The sequence below is a fragment of the Pararge aegeria genome, chromosome 3 (assembly GCF_905163445.1).
Source record: "Pararge aegeria chromosome 3, ilParAegt1.1, whole genome shotgun sequence".
NCBI classification, from domain to species: domain Eukaryota; kingdom Metazoa; phylum Arthropoda; class Insecta; order Lepidoptera; family Nymphalidae; genus Pararge; species Pararge aegeria.
Window position 1 is genome coordinate 6,694,639 of NC_053182.1, and position 14,712 is coordinate 6,709,350.

The 14,712-nt window shown below is 34.8% G+C and overlaps 1 protein-coding gene across 2 annotated transcripts in view; it reads left to right on the plus strand.

The window, feature by feature from the left end:
- The window catches only part of LOC120636152 (clavesin-1), a 36,774-nt gene that overhangs the window by 5,855 nt on the left and 16,207 nt on the right, over nucleotides 1–14,712 (plus strand). Inside the window, exon 1 of one of the 2 annotated variants that reach the window (XM_039907481.1) lies at nucleotides 12,558–12,685. The exons of the other annotated variant lie outside the window; for it this stretch is intronic. Within the exon in view, the coding sequence (XP_039763415.1) occupies nucleotides 12,676–12,685 (10 nt within the window). The 5' untranslated portion in view covers nucleotides 12,558–12,675. Of the gene's footprint in view, nucleotides 1–12,557; nucleotides 12,686–14,712 lie in introns of those variants that run through there. 2 annotated transcript variants of the gene reach the window in all.

Here is a 14,712-nt window from a genome sequence, read left to right on the forward strand (position 1 = left end):
TAAAAAAAAAAAGGGCACTCGAGTATTATTTTGTTACGAAATCAATTTTATCCACTCCTGTAAATTTTAATCAGGATTTTAAGATATAAATGTAGATAAAATAAATAATTATCAACCTTTAATTTATCTGAGAAGATAACGTCTCAATTCGTGACTGATAAACTATTTTAATACGTGACTGCATCAGTCCCATTTTATTTTGGCCGTTTGTTAATGATTACATATTTCGAGATTACAGCTAATGATGCTTAGTATTGTTTTGTTATTATATTAATCTTATATATCAACACCTTATTGTTATCACCCTTATTAATGAGCCACTTGAACTCTTCCCTCATATTAGGAGCCGATGCTAGCTGACCAAACTCCAATACAACTATTAGTTTTGGTTATTATTTAGTTTGTTTAGTTGTCAATACTTATTACGCAGTTTTTTCATTAGCTTTAGTAACCAAAACAATCTTAAACGATGTCGAGACATTAACGCCGACTTATAGTTACAAACAATAATAATTTTTACGTTTTTTTTCTATTATTTTTTGCAGAAAAACGTGCTGTAAATTTTATAGTAAGGTAAATTATTAAATCAATTACTAATATGTCAAATTTCTGTTTTCTCGGTTATGGTAAGTCGGTGGTAATCGTTGGGGCTGCTGATATTATATAGCGTTTACACGTACATTACAAGTAAAACGCCCGAGATTATTATCTACTCAATTTAATATAGGTAAAACATTGAGATGGCACATTAAATTCAGTAGTGCTGTTCTATTCTTGCTATTCTGTGGATCACTACGATATCCTTGCACTACTAAATTCAATTCGAAGACTACGGATTACATTGATCAATAGCTGGCTATAGTTGAGATGGATGTTGCGGTGTTTTTTTTTTATGTAATAATTGACGGACCAAGCGGATGGGCAATAAGCACGGCCATAGAAGGTATTTCCCCAGGCGCTGTCACAAATAGCTCTACTACTGCTAAAGATTTTTAAAGTAATTGCGCAACGTTTTTCGTGATTTATCATCATAATCATTTCCACCATTGGTCAAAGGTGTTGCACGTCGTACTTGGAAGTCGAGCGTTTGTAAATTCTATTGTTTCTTTGTTTATCTATATCTATGTAGATATACTTATAATCAGTGGCGTGCACTGGATTTCCTACCAGTATGCATACAGGAGGAAAATTGCATGAAACGGCTTAAATTCTTCTCTTATACGAGTTCGGAGTTATATATAAATTTCAGGGTATGCAGTCCTTTTGTGCATGTATGAAGTGCACGCCACTGCTTATAATCTATATATATAAAAGAGAAAGTGTGTGGGTATGTTCCTTATAGGCTCCAAAACTGCTGGACCGATTTCAATGAAACTTTAAGGGCATAAGGTTTGGTGACGATCGGAGCACTCCTATTTTTGAACTGTCAAATACAGCTTTAATATAAAATAAAGCAAAATCTAGCCCGGCGAAGCGGGCTAGTTACGCTAGTAACTCATAAAAATGTACTACTCAAAATCAAGAGAAAACTTAACAATACCTTTTGAAATTTGTTTCGGAAGGCACTCAATAATCAATACTAAAGCTAAATCTGTAGTGTTTTTTTTTTGCTGTCTTTATCTAGGTCTCGCAGCACGCCCATAGCCGCGGGTAACTAGTCATTAATAAATAAGCGGCTCGGTTTAACTTTTGAGTGATTAAATAATCATCAAAAGCCTACTAATAATAGTCCAGCGCCGGACTAAAAGCCTCTCTGAATAGGGGGATTTGCTCATAATCACCACTTTGCGAAGACGGATTGGTGATCGTAATACTAGTTGGTATCATCTAGTATTACAGAGGACCTTCGTCCGACAACCGCGGGAACGTCGCGAAAACGTCCTCGGAAGTCGGAGTCCCTGTAGGGGGCTCAGGGTAACTGATCAGGGTGACCCTTTCCATGGGTTCGCATCGAGAGACCCCTGTCGATGGAAGAGGGAACAAGCAAACAACCGCGGGAAGAGGAGGGTGGTGGCAATTTTATTCCAATCTTCAATCATCAACCCCTCAGTGTTTTTATTATTAGGGTGGTTTTGAACTTTGCTATTTTTGGACTAGTTTAAAAGCAAAACGCTTATGAAACGGTCACGTGTGATGACGTCAGCTCTGTTTTGTTGCTAAAAATATAAACCCCTCCTGTGACATTCACTTCCATATTGCAGTGTGCATTTACTGTGTCTATCTGTAATTAAAGTAGCTCCATTATTCAGTGAGGAAAAGTAAGAGAAAAAATTCCCTTATAACTGATTTATGATTGATTAGGACATTGTGGTAAAACTACAGACTCTTATATATTTTTAAAATTTAAATAGCTACACAGGTGCGCCAATTTTTCTTTTTTCATATTTAATCAAAGCTTGTGCATGCCAATGAAATCGAAACTAAAAATAACATATTTTCATGCAAATATAACCCTATTTAACATCCTCATCTTATTAGAAAGAAAGAAAGAAAAATTTATATACCACATAACCGACACAACGTATGTTATATGTAGCACAACCTAGAAAAAGGTGCCAGCTCAGCATTGTGCTGCATGCACCAGTGGGAGCATACAGCGCTGATTTTCAGTTGGCACCTTGTACCAGGTGACACCATGGATATGCGTAGCCTTCCACTGACCACATTTTAATATTTTAATTTAATTATTAATTTAAATTTAATAATACAACAAACAAGCAAAAAAATAAACAGCAATAAATGAATACTACTAAATAAACTAAATAAACCCAAGAGTATAATAAACATAACATAAAACTAATATATTTTTATATAAGCTAAAAAACTAAAACGTACATAATTTATCGATAAATAATTAAGATACACAGTGTAAACGGTGTACATAATTTAAACGAACTACAGCAATAGGAATATAATATTTAAATTAAAGGTAAAGTTTACGTACTATCACTAGAGAAAACATAACTCATCCACCTTTTCTAGGAATTCAAATTATTATTGTAATACACGTCAAGGTGTGTATACATTTATAAATTAGAAAGTATCTCTGTTTGTTTGTTTCTTATGTTAATTGAATTTGGCTCATTTAAAGCTTAGGTACATCCTGGAGATAGAAATAATATATTTTATCCCGAAAAAGCACGATGGATTTAAACATTGCCTTTATAACCTATGCACGGTTTAACAGGTCTTTTTTGGCGAAATTTTGCATGGAGATATCTAGAATACAATAAAAAAGCGCGGACCAAGTCTCGGCAACCGCTAATATTAGGGTTATGCATTTCGCATTTTGAGGGTGTCAGAAGCAAGACCAAGGTAAACGGCTTGTAATATGCTAATAATATCTTGAATCTTTGACAATAATGAGGGTTCAAGTGTAGTTCAGACACAATTGTATTTTATGCTAATGCGTATTGCTAACTTTAAATAATTTAAATGTCACTTGCTTCAACGGTGAAGGAAAATATCGTGAGGAAATCTGCATGCCTGAGAGTTATCCAGGAGGTGTGTGGAGTTCACTAATCTAGCTCAATCTCTTGAAAAAACTTTGCTACCAGGGTCAGATAGTATACAGGAATATAAAAACTTTTGTACATCCAGCTTATCACCGTTTATTGCACGCCTCATAAGCGAAGCGTTGAGGTGGGTATTTTGTTTTAATTCTTTATTGCACACAATAAGGTACAAATTACAAAGGAGCACTGAGTGCAATCACCCAATTTCTTCCAATTTACTTATTTTTTGTGTAAGAGAATAAGAGTTTGTAAAAGTCATTAATTATGACATGATACACTTTATCTAAATTTTCATTCTTTTAGTTAAATAATAAGAAATGTGAAATAGAGCATATTCTTGACAGTGTCAAACACACATAATTATAAGGCCAAGGATTAAGAATTTTATGTTTTATAATTTACATTTGTATGAACAAATAATGAATGGCAAAATTGATAAATAAACTCTTAAGTTACTTCAAAAATTGGTGTCGAAGGTCATTTCCAATACAAAAATTACGAAATAAAGACGGCATAATATTTTAAATAAATGTTATGTAAAGTTTCCTTCGTAGCATTCACTGCGATTTTTGTAAGAGATTAAAGTAATTAAATAACACCAACATTCCATAATCAGACCTTTGTTACTGCCACAATAAAAAAAATGTTATTACAATATTTTTAACGTAATAATAGCTCTTGCTAGCTGATGTCATATGTGATTTTATTTTCTTAATAAATTGTATATACAACTTTTTTTTTCATTTGTCTTTATTTTGTTCTATTCTTTTGTCTTTAGCTTTTCAATATATGAATACTGTATAACCCCATCACGCTTTTCCAATAGTAGCCTTATGATTATAATATATATATATATATATATATATATATATATATATATTATTAAATCGCGCTACACCCCACAGGTAATGTCCTGAGTATGAACAGCTTAATAAGATTGAAATAACATAAACTACTAATAGTCTATGTAGTTACTTAACAGCGTATTGTAAAATAAATGATTGTATGGTTGTTTATACGATTCAATTAGAGTTTTTCCATAAGAAGACAGACAAAGTTACAAAAATGCGTAACGAAACTAGTAGTACGTCTTTCTTAGTTATTTATCTCTCGAACATCAAGTGCCGTAATTTTTTTAGCTTTATTATTTTGCCTATACTGCTACCATTTTGAGTATTTTAATAGATTCAATGTGACAATTATGAATTAACACCTCCAGGTCTAGACTAGAACTCTTTCATCTTATATATTCTTGCTGGCTGGACCGATTTGAATGATTTTTTTGGTAAACGTTTGGGTGGCACCCTGGATGGTTTAGATTCACAAATTAGCCCGACAGATGGCGCTGGGGTCCGCTAGTAATAATATAAAATTTAATGACGACTCGTAGAATGCATCAAAAATTGCAAGAAAAAAAGAAGAAGATGACATAGCGATCGTACATGGTATATGGAAATGAATGTCAAAAGACGTGTGTACCTATTTTTAGCTACACAATAGAGCAATTATTTTAATGTCTACAGATACACCACCACGTGTGATCGTTCAATAACCCAATCATTTTGGCGTGATCCCAAATTGTATTACGTGGTACTATTCTGACTTGTTAATCTCAATCGGATCAAAAGTATTCATTTGAACTTCACCATAACTATACCATCCACTAAAGGGCACGGATCTCCTCCCTTAACTTTTGTGTTTCTGTTGTATGGGACCTAGAAAACTAAGACGCTTAAAAAAATTTAACGTTTCCAAAATTGACTGCAGTGAAACATAAATAATAATCTGTAGGTAGATATTATACTACAGGTTAGCGTGTACAACTTCCGATAAGTACGTTTTTACCATACGAACTTTTATCCGCTATTTAACACGCTTAGCGTTTTATTTAAAAACCGGATTTACCAAATCCAGATAGCACTAAACGCGTTCTACAAACTCTACGCTGCGCTCTATTATTAGAGTAGCAGACAGACAGATGAAGAGTCCCTACACATATTTACATAAATAAAATAAAGTTTTAACTGGTTATAATTAATGACTTATATTATTATCGTTTCAAAGATCGTGTCATCAGGCTTCTAAGTAACGGTGTATATACGACCACCGTTAACGGGATAGGTAAACTATACTTGTTGTTTAGGTATGATAATAGTTTTGTTTTTGTGTCTTAACTTATTCCATGACTTTCATTATTTTCCATAATGACTTCAATTATATAGATAGATTGGTAAGCTCTTTATTGCGCAAAATTAAAAGAAAAAGGCATGCCCTGCGATGACGCAGGATTACATCTTCTTCTTCTGTTCATGATTACATATTGATTTCATTTTTGAAAGGGGATCGTCTCATTTAAATTTCAAATATAGTATCTGATGAAAATACCTCTTCGGAGATGGAGGCCGGAACTTCCTTCCACTTAAGTCTTATATGCTCATCTGTTCTGTTGGATCATGGTTTCGTTCAGAGTTCTTGATTTGATGCTTCAAGCAGGCTTTGCTACCATTCTCAGAAGTGGTTGGCTTTCAAATAACTTAATAGCAACGTTTAAAGTCAACATATCCGGAGGGTGCATCTGCATTGAAATAAAACCTTCGCAGAGTGTATTTTGACTCGTTGTGGCGAAAAAAAATAATAGGGTTGCCAATTTATTTTTTGAAATGCAGAGTACATAAGTATCATCATCATCATCACATCAACCGATAGACGTCCACTGCTGGACATAGGTCTTTTGTAGGGAGTTCCAAATTCCACGATTCTGAGCCGCTTGGATCCAACGGCTACCTGCGACGCGCTTAATGCCGTCTGTCCACCTCGTTGGGGGTCGACCAACGCTGCGCTTACCAGTACGGGGCTGCCATTCCAGCACCTTGGGACCCCAACGTCCATCCTTTCTCCGAACTATGTGCCCGGCCCATTGCCACTTAAGCTTCGCGACTCGTTGAGCTATGTCGGTAACTTTGGTTCTTCTACGAATCTCCACATTTCTGATTCGATCGCGTAGAGATACTCCGAGCATAGCTCTCTCCATCGCCCGCTGAGTGACTCTAAGCCTTCTTATGAGGCCCACAGTTAACGACCATGTTTCAGAGCCATAGGTCATCACTGGCAACACGCACTGTTCGAAGACTTTCGTCTTCAGGCACTGAGGGATTTTTGACGAATTTGCATAGACGAAGACGCATAAGTATAACAATAATTAAATAATACCAACTTACAAAAAAAAAGTATATTTATTTTTACTTTTGAAATGGCATTTTTTCGTGTTTTACGTTAATAAACTATATTTCATAATTTTATCTAATCTACATTTTTACGTAAAAAGTGACTGTGTTCAGGAAAGGCCGAGTTTGGCTTTGGGTTACCAACTTTTAAAATAGTATCAATATTTGGTTATGGCAATAGGAATTTAGTGTAATAACGGATCCCACCGGATAGGTGGGTGTGTGGGACTCTACTTAAGCAATACCCACTAAACCTCAGTGGCGTGTACGAGTGTCATGGCATCCCAGTGCTAACGGTTTACTTTGGGGTGACACTGTCATGGCGTGTTTCTGTATACCAGGTTACAGTTGGCAACCCTTACTGTAAACCTTCTACTAGCTGGAAAGCCTAAACTAAGTATGAATGTCAAAGCTTTCGCAATGACGCTAAGACCAAAGCTCTTAGCTAACATGCAGTAAGTGCAAGGCAAATGAAGAATGCTGAACGCGTTATGGCGAGCGCATTGACCTCTCGCGCGTCTAGGTCAGGTGCACGCGCACGCAGAAACAACTTTATGTGTAGGTCGGATCACGTGAAAATAGCTCTGAAACAAACCGCGAAATGTTTGATTTAACAAAAAGTTTCTTTTTTTATTGCAGTTGTCTTGTCAATAAAAATAAAAAAATCAATAAGTTAACAAATTATTGATTTTTTCAGTACCAATAAAATAATGTTTTAAAACGTTTTTCTTATAAAAAATTTACGTATAACGTGTTTTCTGTAGGTACTAATAAAAAAGTAAATTAAAAAATTAAATCCCACAAGGATAAGGGATTAAGGCCGTAGTCCACCACGCCGACCCAGTACGGATTGTTGGACTCCACACACCTTTATGAACATTATGGAGAACTCTGAGACATGCAGGTTTCCTCACGATGTTTTCCTTCACCGTTGAAGCAAGAAATATTTTAATTGCCTAAAAAGCACATAACTTAGAAAAGTTAGAGTTGGGATTCAAACTCGGCCCCCGATAGTGAAGTTGAAATCCTACCCATTGAGCTACATAATTTTGATCACGATAATATAATAACAGTTACAATGTTTAGCGTATTTGTTTTTATTATATTATACCATTTACCTAAATATCACTACAACAATTTTGATGCAGTTCATGCACACATCACCACGCAAACCGCCACCCAATCACTAATATAAAATACAGTAAACCAAGTTTGATTACCAAATATATTAGTAAATATAACTTTGTTGTGCAATTCTATTGCAATGCCCTATTCTGAAGTGGTAGTAATAACTGTAAATGAATTAAATGAATGTAAATGAAACGTTATAATATATAGCTTTGTTGATACGCCCATAAGTGTCTAAGATGTTTGGTTTTGAAACATTAGTAATAATCCTACTGCGGCGGACATCCACTGGCGATTCGCGATTGTGTGCAAAAGCGTTCACCAGGCTCCGCCCCCAAGCGGCGAGTGGTAACACCAGAGAGTTATAGTCGTCAGAGTTTGACATATCCTCTGGGCATCCCCGTAGATACCGTCCAAGTCCATTTGCCCAGGGGAAAAAAAGGATAAAGCACATTCATGGTAATAATGATTGAGTAACAATTTCCTTTGTTTTCATCGCCATCTGTATTTTAGTAGAAGCATGTTAGTATTATTATAGTATTTCTACTACGCAATAGATGGCGCAGCTAAAACTGTACTCGACACTTGATAGCGCTGACAAAACGAAAGGTTTTATAAAAACGTTTCTCTGAGTAGCACAATTTCTTTTTCAAATTAGTATGTGGCTTAAAAACTAAGGATTTTTTTAAATGTAGAAGCTGTGCAGCATACGATCGTTTTGGACTTACTTTTAACTATAGTAACAATTTAATTTAATCTAAAACTCCATTAGAAAACTTGCCGCCTACTACAGTGAAGAGACGTCGGTCTGAGATAAAATCATCAGCCTAGTAACCTCCCACTGATGGGGTCACTTACTCTCTCATGGAAGAGAGGGTTCTAGTGCATAGCCCCACCACTCTGCCTCATGGGTTATTCTACCTTTTAACACCTGTTAGTATTTTTATTGTCTGTTTCTTCGTCTTAGGAAAAATATTTTATAATTTCAAGAAAGTAGGAATTAACCCCTATTATAAAAACCTTTGACGCTGTGATTATCCCACTGGGTAGAACTTCCACTTCACTTTCGGGGGCCGAGTTCGAACCCCTTTAACTTTTTTATTTTATGTGCGTTTTAAGCAATTAAAATATCACCTGCTTCAACGGTGAAGGAAAATATCGTCCTTCGTGGAAACCTGTCAGGCATACTGAGTGTTTTCCATAATGTTCACAAAGGTGTGTGGAGTCCACCAATCCACCAGTCCACTGGGCCAGCGTGGCGGACTACGGCCTTTAACCCTTCGCATTCTTGAAAAAGACCCATGCCCTGTAGTGCCAAGTAACGGGGACATTAACATTGAAAAACTTCCATACCTCGAAGGTCCAATAGATATTGCGGTTTTGCACATTACCACAGAATATTTTATAGAACTACAACCCTTGGTTTTTACGCATAATCATACCGGAACCACAGAACATCGTAGGTAACCTACTTACTACGCACGATAAATCGTTTGGCAGCATGGTTTTTCCAACAAGATGGCAATAAACGGTCGTTGTCGTTTCTTGGATCGATCATAGGTAGTTTTTGCATTCTTTATCCTTGAATATCAAGCCTGTCTATTTACATTCTTCTGGTTTATCCAAACGAACTGTACATTTTTTTTAAATACTTTTCCATTTATTCCACTACAAGTTAGCCCTTGACTGCAATATCCTGGTAATAAGATATGATGCAGTTTAAGATGGTGGCGAGCTAACCTAGGGTATGGCAGTTAAATTAAACCTTTTCTCTTAAATTCTTTGCTAACGGAACGCTAATTCGCTTGGCGGCAGATCTTTGTCGGTAGGGTGTAAGCCACAGCTGTATAAACCAGACATTTTTTGGAGTACAAAGATTGGTAATTTGCTGGTTTTTGTCGATAAAAACGTAAGCATCGTGAAATTAGCAAAGGCTAATAGATTGACAGTCTTTGTGCAAACAAACTATAATGAACCTATGAAATATTCAACAAAAAACGAACTAGCTATCAGCGCAAAAAAAGTAACTATGGTGATTAAATGACAGCCATATAAAAACTGAAAGATCATTAAAAAATACCCCAGCAGATCGTAAAAAATGAACTATCAAAGTGACGTCAGTACAGTGCCAGCTGCTTTTTGCTAATTAGCAGCTGGGTTCTACCTACTTATGTGACGTCAGCGATGATTTAAGGATTCCGTTCTTTAAACTGGAAACACGGAACCTTTCTGGTATTTTATAGGATAATTTTGTTGTCTGTCTGCCAATTTCCACGTTATCACTCCACCTTAAATTAGAAAGTGAAATCAAACTTTGTAACGAAGTTGTTCTTTTAGCGTGCCATGACCTGACTGATGGTTAGTAGAAACCCACCGCCTATACAACCACAGACCAGAATAGCACACCACTTCGCAGGGCAGGCAAGGAACACGTCCTAAAAGTTGCCGCCCTATATCTAAAAACCTGAGGCGTAGGTGCAGACAGTTTCAAAGTAATACTGCTTGGCGGCAGTTATATGCATGGTGGGTGTTAGTACCTACTTCCTCGAAAGACCTCTGTCGAGGATAGCTCTAGAACTACTACTTTACTACAAAGGTTGGGAGGTTTTCCTTACGATGGTTGACAATCATATGAGCAATTTGAACTTAGGAGACCACCGCTCTAAATAATAGGCTTGGCAAGGCAATCGTGTATTGTGCATCAAAACCATTTACGTAAGAATTCGATTTTCTTTAGCTTTAAAAACAAAGTTGTATTTGAGAAAAAATCTATTGGAACTGTATGAAATAGACAGTAATAATAAGTTTGTCTTTTAACATATAAAATAATCGCTCCGGGTCGTCGGCTTTAGTTCGTTGTATGCACCGCGGTCTATAAAAGCAACTTTCAGATAAGCAATTATTTGATAATTGGAAAGGGGCGAATATTTACCCACTATTTATAGAAAATGTAAAGTATTTCTATACTTGTTAATTTTACATTTTACTTTGGCACCGACTTAAAAATGTTGTAAAAATATTTTATTTCTTGATTTTTAGTTAGTTAAGTCGGTTTTTTATTGTGCCTTTTTTTAATTTGAATGTTCTGAATCACAGAATCATTTCTAAATTTCATTTTTAACCCTAACTAATATTATAAATGCAAAAGTGTGTTTGAAGTGGTTGGAGCTGTGCGTTCATAGATCATTCAGTCTATCGCCTTTTTCATTTATATAAACTAACTGATTATGTGGTGGTAAATTCTGTGAAAATAATACGTATCGTTCCTTCCGCAACTCTGACTCACACTTGACCGGTGTTTATTATTATCTATACCTACTATTAAGAGGTAATAGCTTTGTGGGCAGTGGCGTGCACAGGATTTTGGATCAGGGTAGGCACAAAAAAGTAAAATGGCATTAAATGTCAGAACCCTCCTAAGTTGCCTGTTTTATGAAAATTAGGGTATGCAGCGCTTTTGTGCATGAAGTGCACGCCACTGTTTTTCGGTAAGGCTTCGGCTTTCCTTTCGTGAAGACCGAGTTTAATCCCCGGCACGCACCACTGACTTTTCGGAGTTTTAATATAATACATTTAAATATGAGTGATGTTTAAATTGCCTTAAAGCTGAAGGAAAACATCGCGTGGAAACTTAAATGTCTGAGAGTTCTCCATAATATTTTCAAGGGTGTGTGGAGTCCACTAATCTGCACTGGGTCAGTGTGGTAGACTACGGCCTTAACCCGTCTCATTCTGAGAGGAGAATCTTGCCCTGTAGTGGCCGGCCCACTACAGGGCAAGATCCAATATTATAAACTTTGGATAAATATTTGGAAATATTAAGTTTGGATGGTTGTGTGTTACCTACTCTCTGACGACAGAACGGCTGAATTATATATGGATAAAAAACGCAGAGTTAAATTATAATAAGTCTGAATCGGAATAGCACGTGGGGTACTTTTTATATAGGAAAAATATACGGTTACCAAGGATTTGTTTTTGTTTTTTACAAAGTAAAACATCTCAAGTTTTTCTGCATAGTTCGGGGATCAGATTATAATACAGACATACACAACAACTACGCGAACGAAGTCGCGGTAAACAACTAGTGTAAACTAAAACTAGTTTTTTAGAATACCGCGGACAACCAATTAATGATCATATAACGGTAATTTCGCGTTTTAAATAATAATTGAATAAATTATACTTTAGTCCAGTAAATCAGAAATATGGTCAGAACTAAATAACATATATTTTTTTGTTGGAAAGAACTTCATATATTTAATTATAGTTTATTATGTTGTGTGCTTAAACATCAAGCGGTCTTTTACTCCTATCATACCTATATTTTATATTGTCCTCAAACGCCACCATACGTAAAAAAAAAGATTTAATTTCCTTGGAGAAAACGTTAAGTTAATTTGTGGCCAAGGACACAGGTTGCACATCAATATTTTATACCAATAAGTACTTCAGATCTTTAGTAATAAGAATATTTAATACGGAAAATTATATTGACGTGTATGCCTTTAGAGTATAATAATAAAGAGGGTGGGAGCTGGAAAAGGTGTCCAGAATGCTACTGACAGGCTAAAATTAAACTTTTGACACTTAATGCAAACCAAACCACAATCAAAACAAATATATTAGATGAGTGCACGTGCGTATTTCCTAATGTAGGTATGATGTATATAGGGCTGCTCGGACGAGTGAGCAGCGTCAGTAGTATACTCGCGTCGGTCGCAGGCGTGCCTCTGTTGGTGAAACAGTGCGATCCGATTGTCCGTTTGTTTACCAGTAAAGCTCAAGTGATACCGCCTTTACAAAAAATGGGAAAAAGTGAGTGTTTTCTTTGTTCGAACTAAATTAAAATGCCTTTAGGGCTAATGGGATATTTGACAGGTTGGCTACAGAAAGTTAAAAACCTTCATTTGGATTGTGATGTGTTTTTAAACATTTTCATATTCATCTTTTAACTTATAATCAATTTTATTTAAAAATAATTTTATTTTTATATAAAATTAAATAATAAGCACTTTACCGTATAATATTTAACTACGAACTTTTATTTGCCATTATTCAACAGATCAAATTCACAAATAATGTTTCTTACTGTAAAAATTAGTTAGAATATTTTTTTAATAAGTATTGAGTGAAATTCGCAAAAAAAAACTTGTAGTTACGATAAACGAACTGTGACCATAAGTACCTACCACCTATTGTAGGAAAAAAAATACTTTACATTGCATTCCATTGAGTAAGCAGTTTTTTTTTGCTGAATACAATAAGAATTAGGTCAGGTCAGTACCTAGTTCAATTTTCTTATTGTTATTTGACTCGTAAGCATGTTGTATATTTGACGGTTGTGTCTGCATATATGCATCTGTGTGTGTGTGTGTGTGTGTGTGTGTGAGAGAGAGAGAGAGAGAGAGAGTATATATAATATAATATGTGTGTTTATTATAATATATAATTAATGTTATGTGGTTTGAATTTTGATAGTGTAACTAAGTTAAACAGTGATGTATTTTAGCTATTTCCCTACGGGAGGGAATTGTGACTAAGCAGTGCTAGAAATTAGAATAACCTTGGCCAGAGGTTGCAACCAGAGACCAATTACCTACCAAACGCTTTGACAACCCACATCAGATGTGTCCAGTCGAAGCTCATTAATTTGAAGATTTAAAGTTTTAAGATAATTATATAATTAATAATTATATATCTATAATATCGAGTCATTACTGCCGACTTTGTGTAACAAACAAAACGCTAATTTTATAGGAGATTTATTAATATATTTTAAGCAGTGATATATGATTTTAACAGATTAATGTGCTATTATATTAAAAGTTAATGTTAAATTTCAATTAAATATTTATTTACCAGCAAAAATGTGTAAAACACAGTCGGCCAATATAGGTCTCCAGAGGGTGTTAAGGAAATTATTAAAACAATTAATTTTAATAAATAAAATAAGGTATATATCATATAGGTAGGTTCCTACAGTTCATTTTTCTCTTACCTGTTAAGTAGGTATGTGTTTAGTCCATTTTTTCTCACCTGTCTTATGATGTAGAAAAACTTTTCGTCATTCTTTACTGTAAAGCATATTTTGAAAATTTAAAAAAGCCCTTTTATTTTATTCTTAAGCGTTTTAATTTAATCTTTATACTAAAAAGCAATGAAGAGATTGTTCAAATAATATAACAACTTACAAAAATGGAGTAGGCATATAGATATAAGAGTTTAACCTAAAAATATCTAAAATCCAAAGGAATAACACAACTGGTACCTATTTGTCGTAAAAATAAATTATAAAAATAAAATAGGTTTAGATAGAAAATGTTTAACTATATATTTTCTTCCATACATGTTCACAATATCGTGAACCAGTCTACCTATTTCCGTAACACGTAAAAGGTGAGCATAGTGGGAAGCTGTACTTATTGAATTAATTACAATACTTACTTCACTACCATAACAATCTAGTCTTGACGTTCTTGTCCATAAAATGCATATAATGATCCGATATATGACGTCAAGATACCTCCTACACAAAGAAAGGTTAAGGAACTTTCAACTTTCTTATTATTTATCACCAACGACGACGGTTGCTCGTAACTTTATCCTACAATTTCGCATAAATAAATAGCTCGCATTGATATGTTCTTCCTTTCTGTTCCTCAGTTCCGAAATTTTTGAAAGCTTTTACTTAATTTCTTTACCTATTCTATAACTTTAATAGGTATTTTTCAAAATTTTAAATAAAGCTTTTACAGTAAAAGTTATTTTAATGATTCATATATTAATGAATAAACTAAATGAGTTCATAAAATATATCTAAGTTCAAACACAGAAACTTCTGA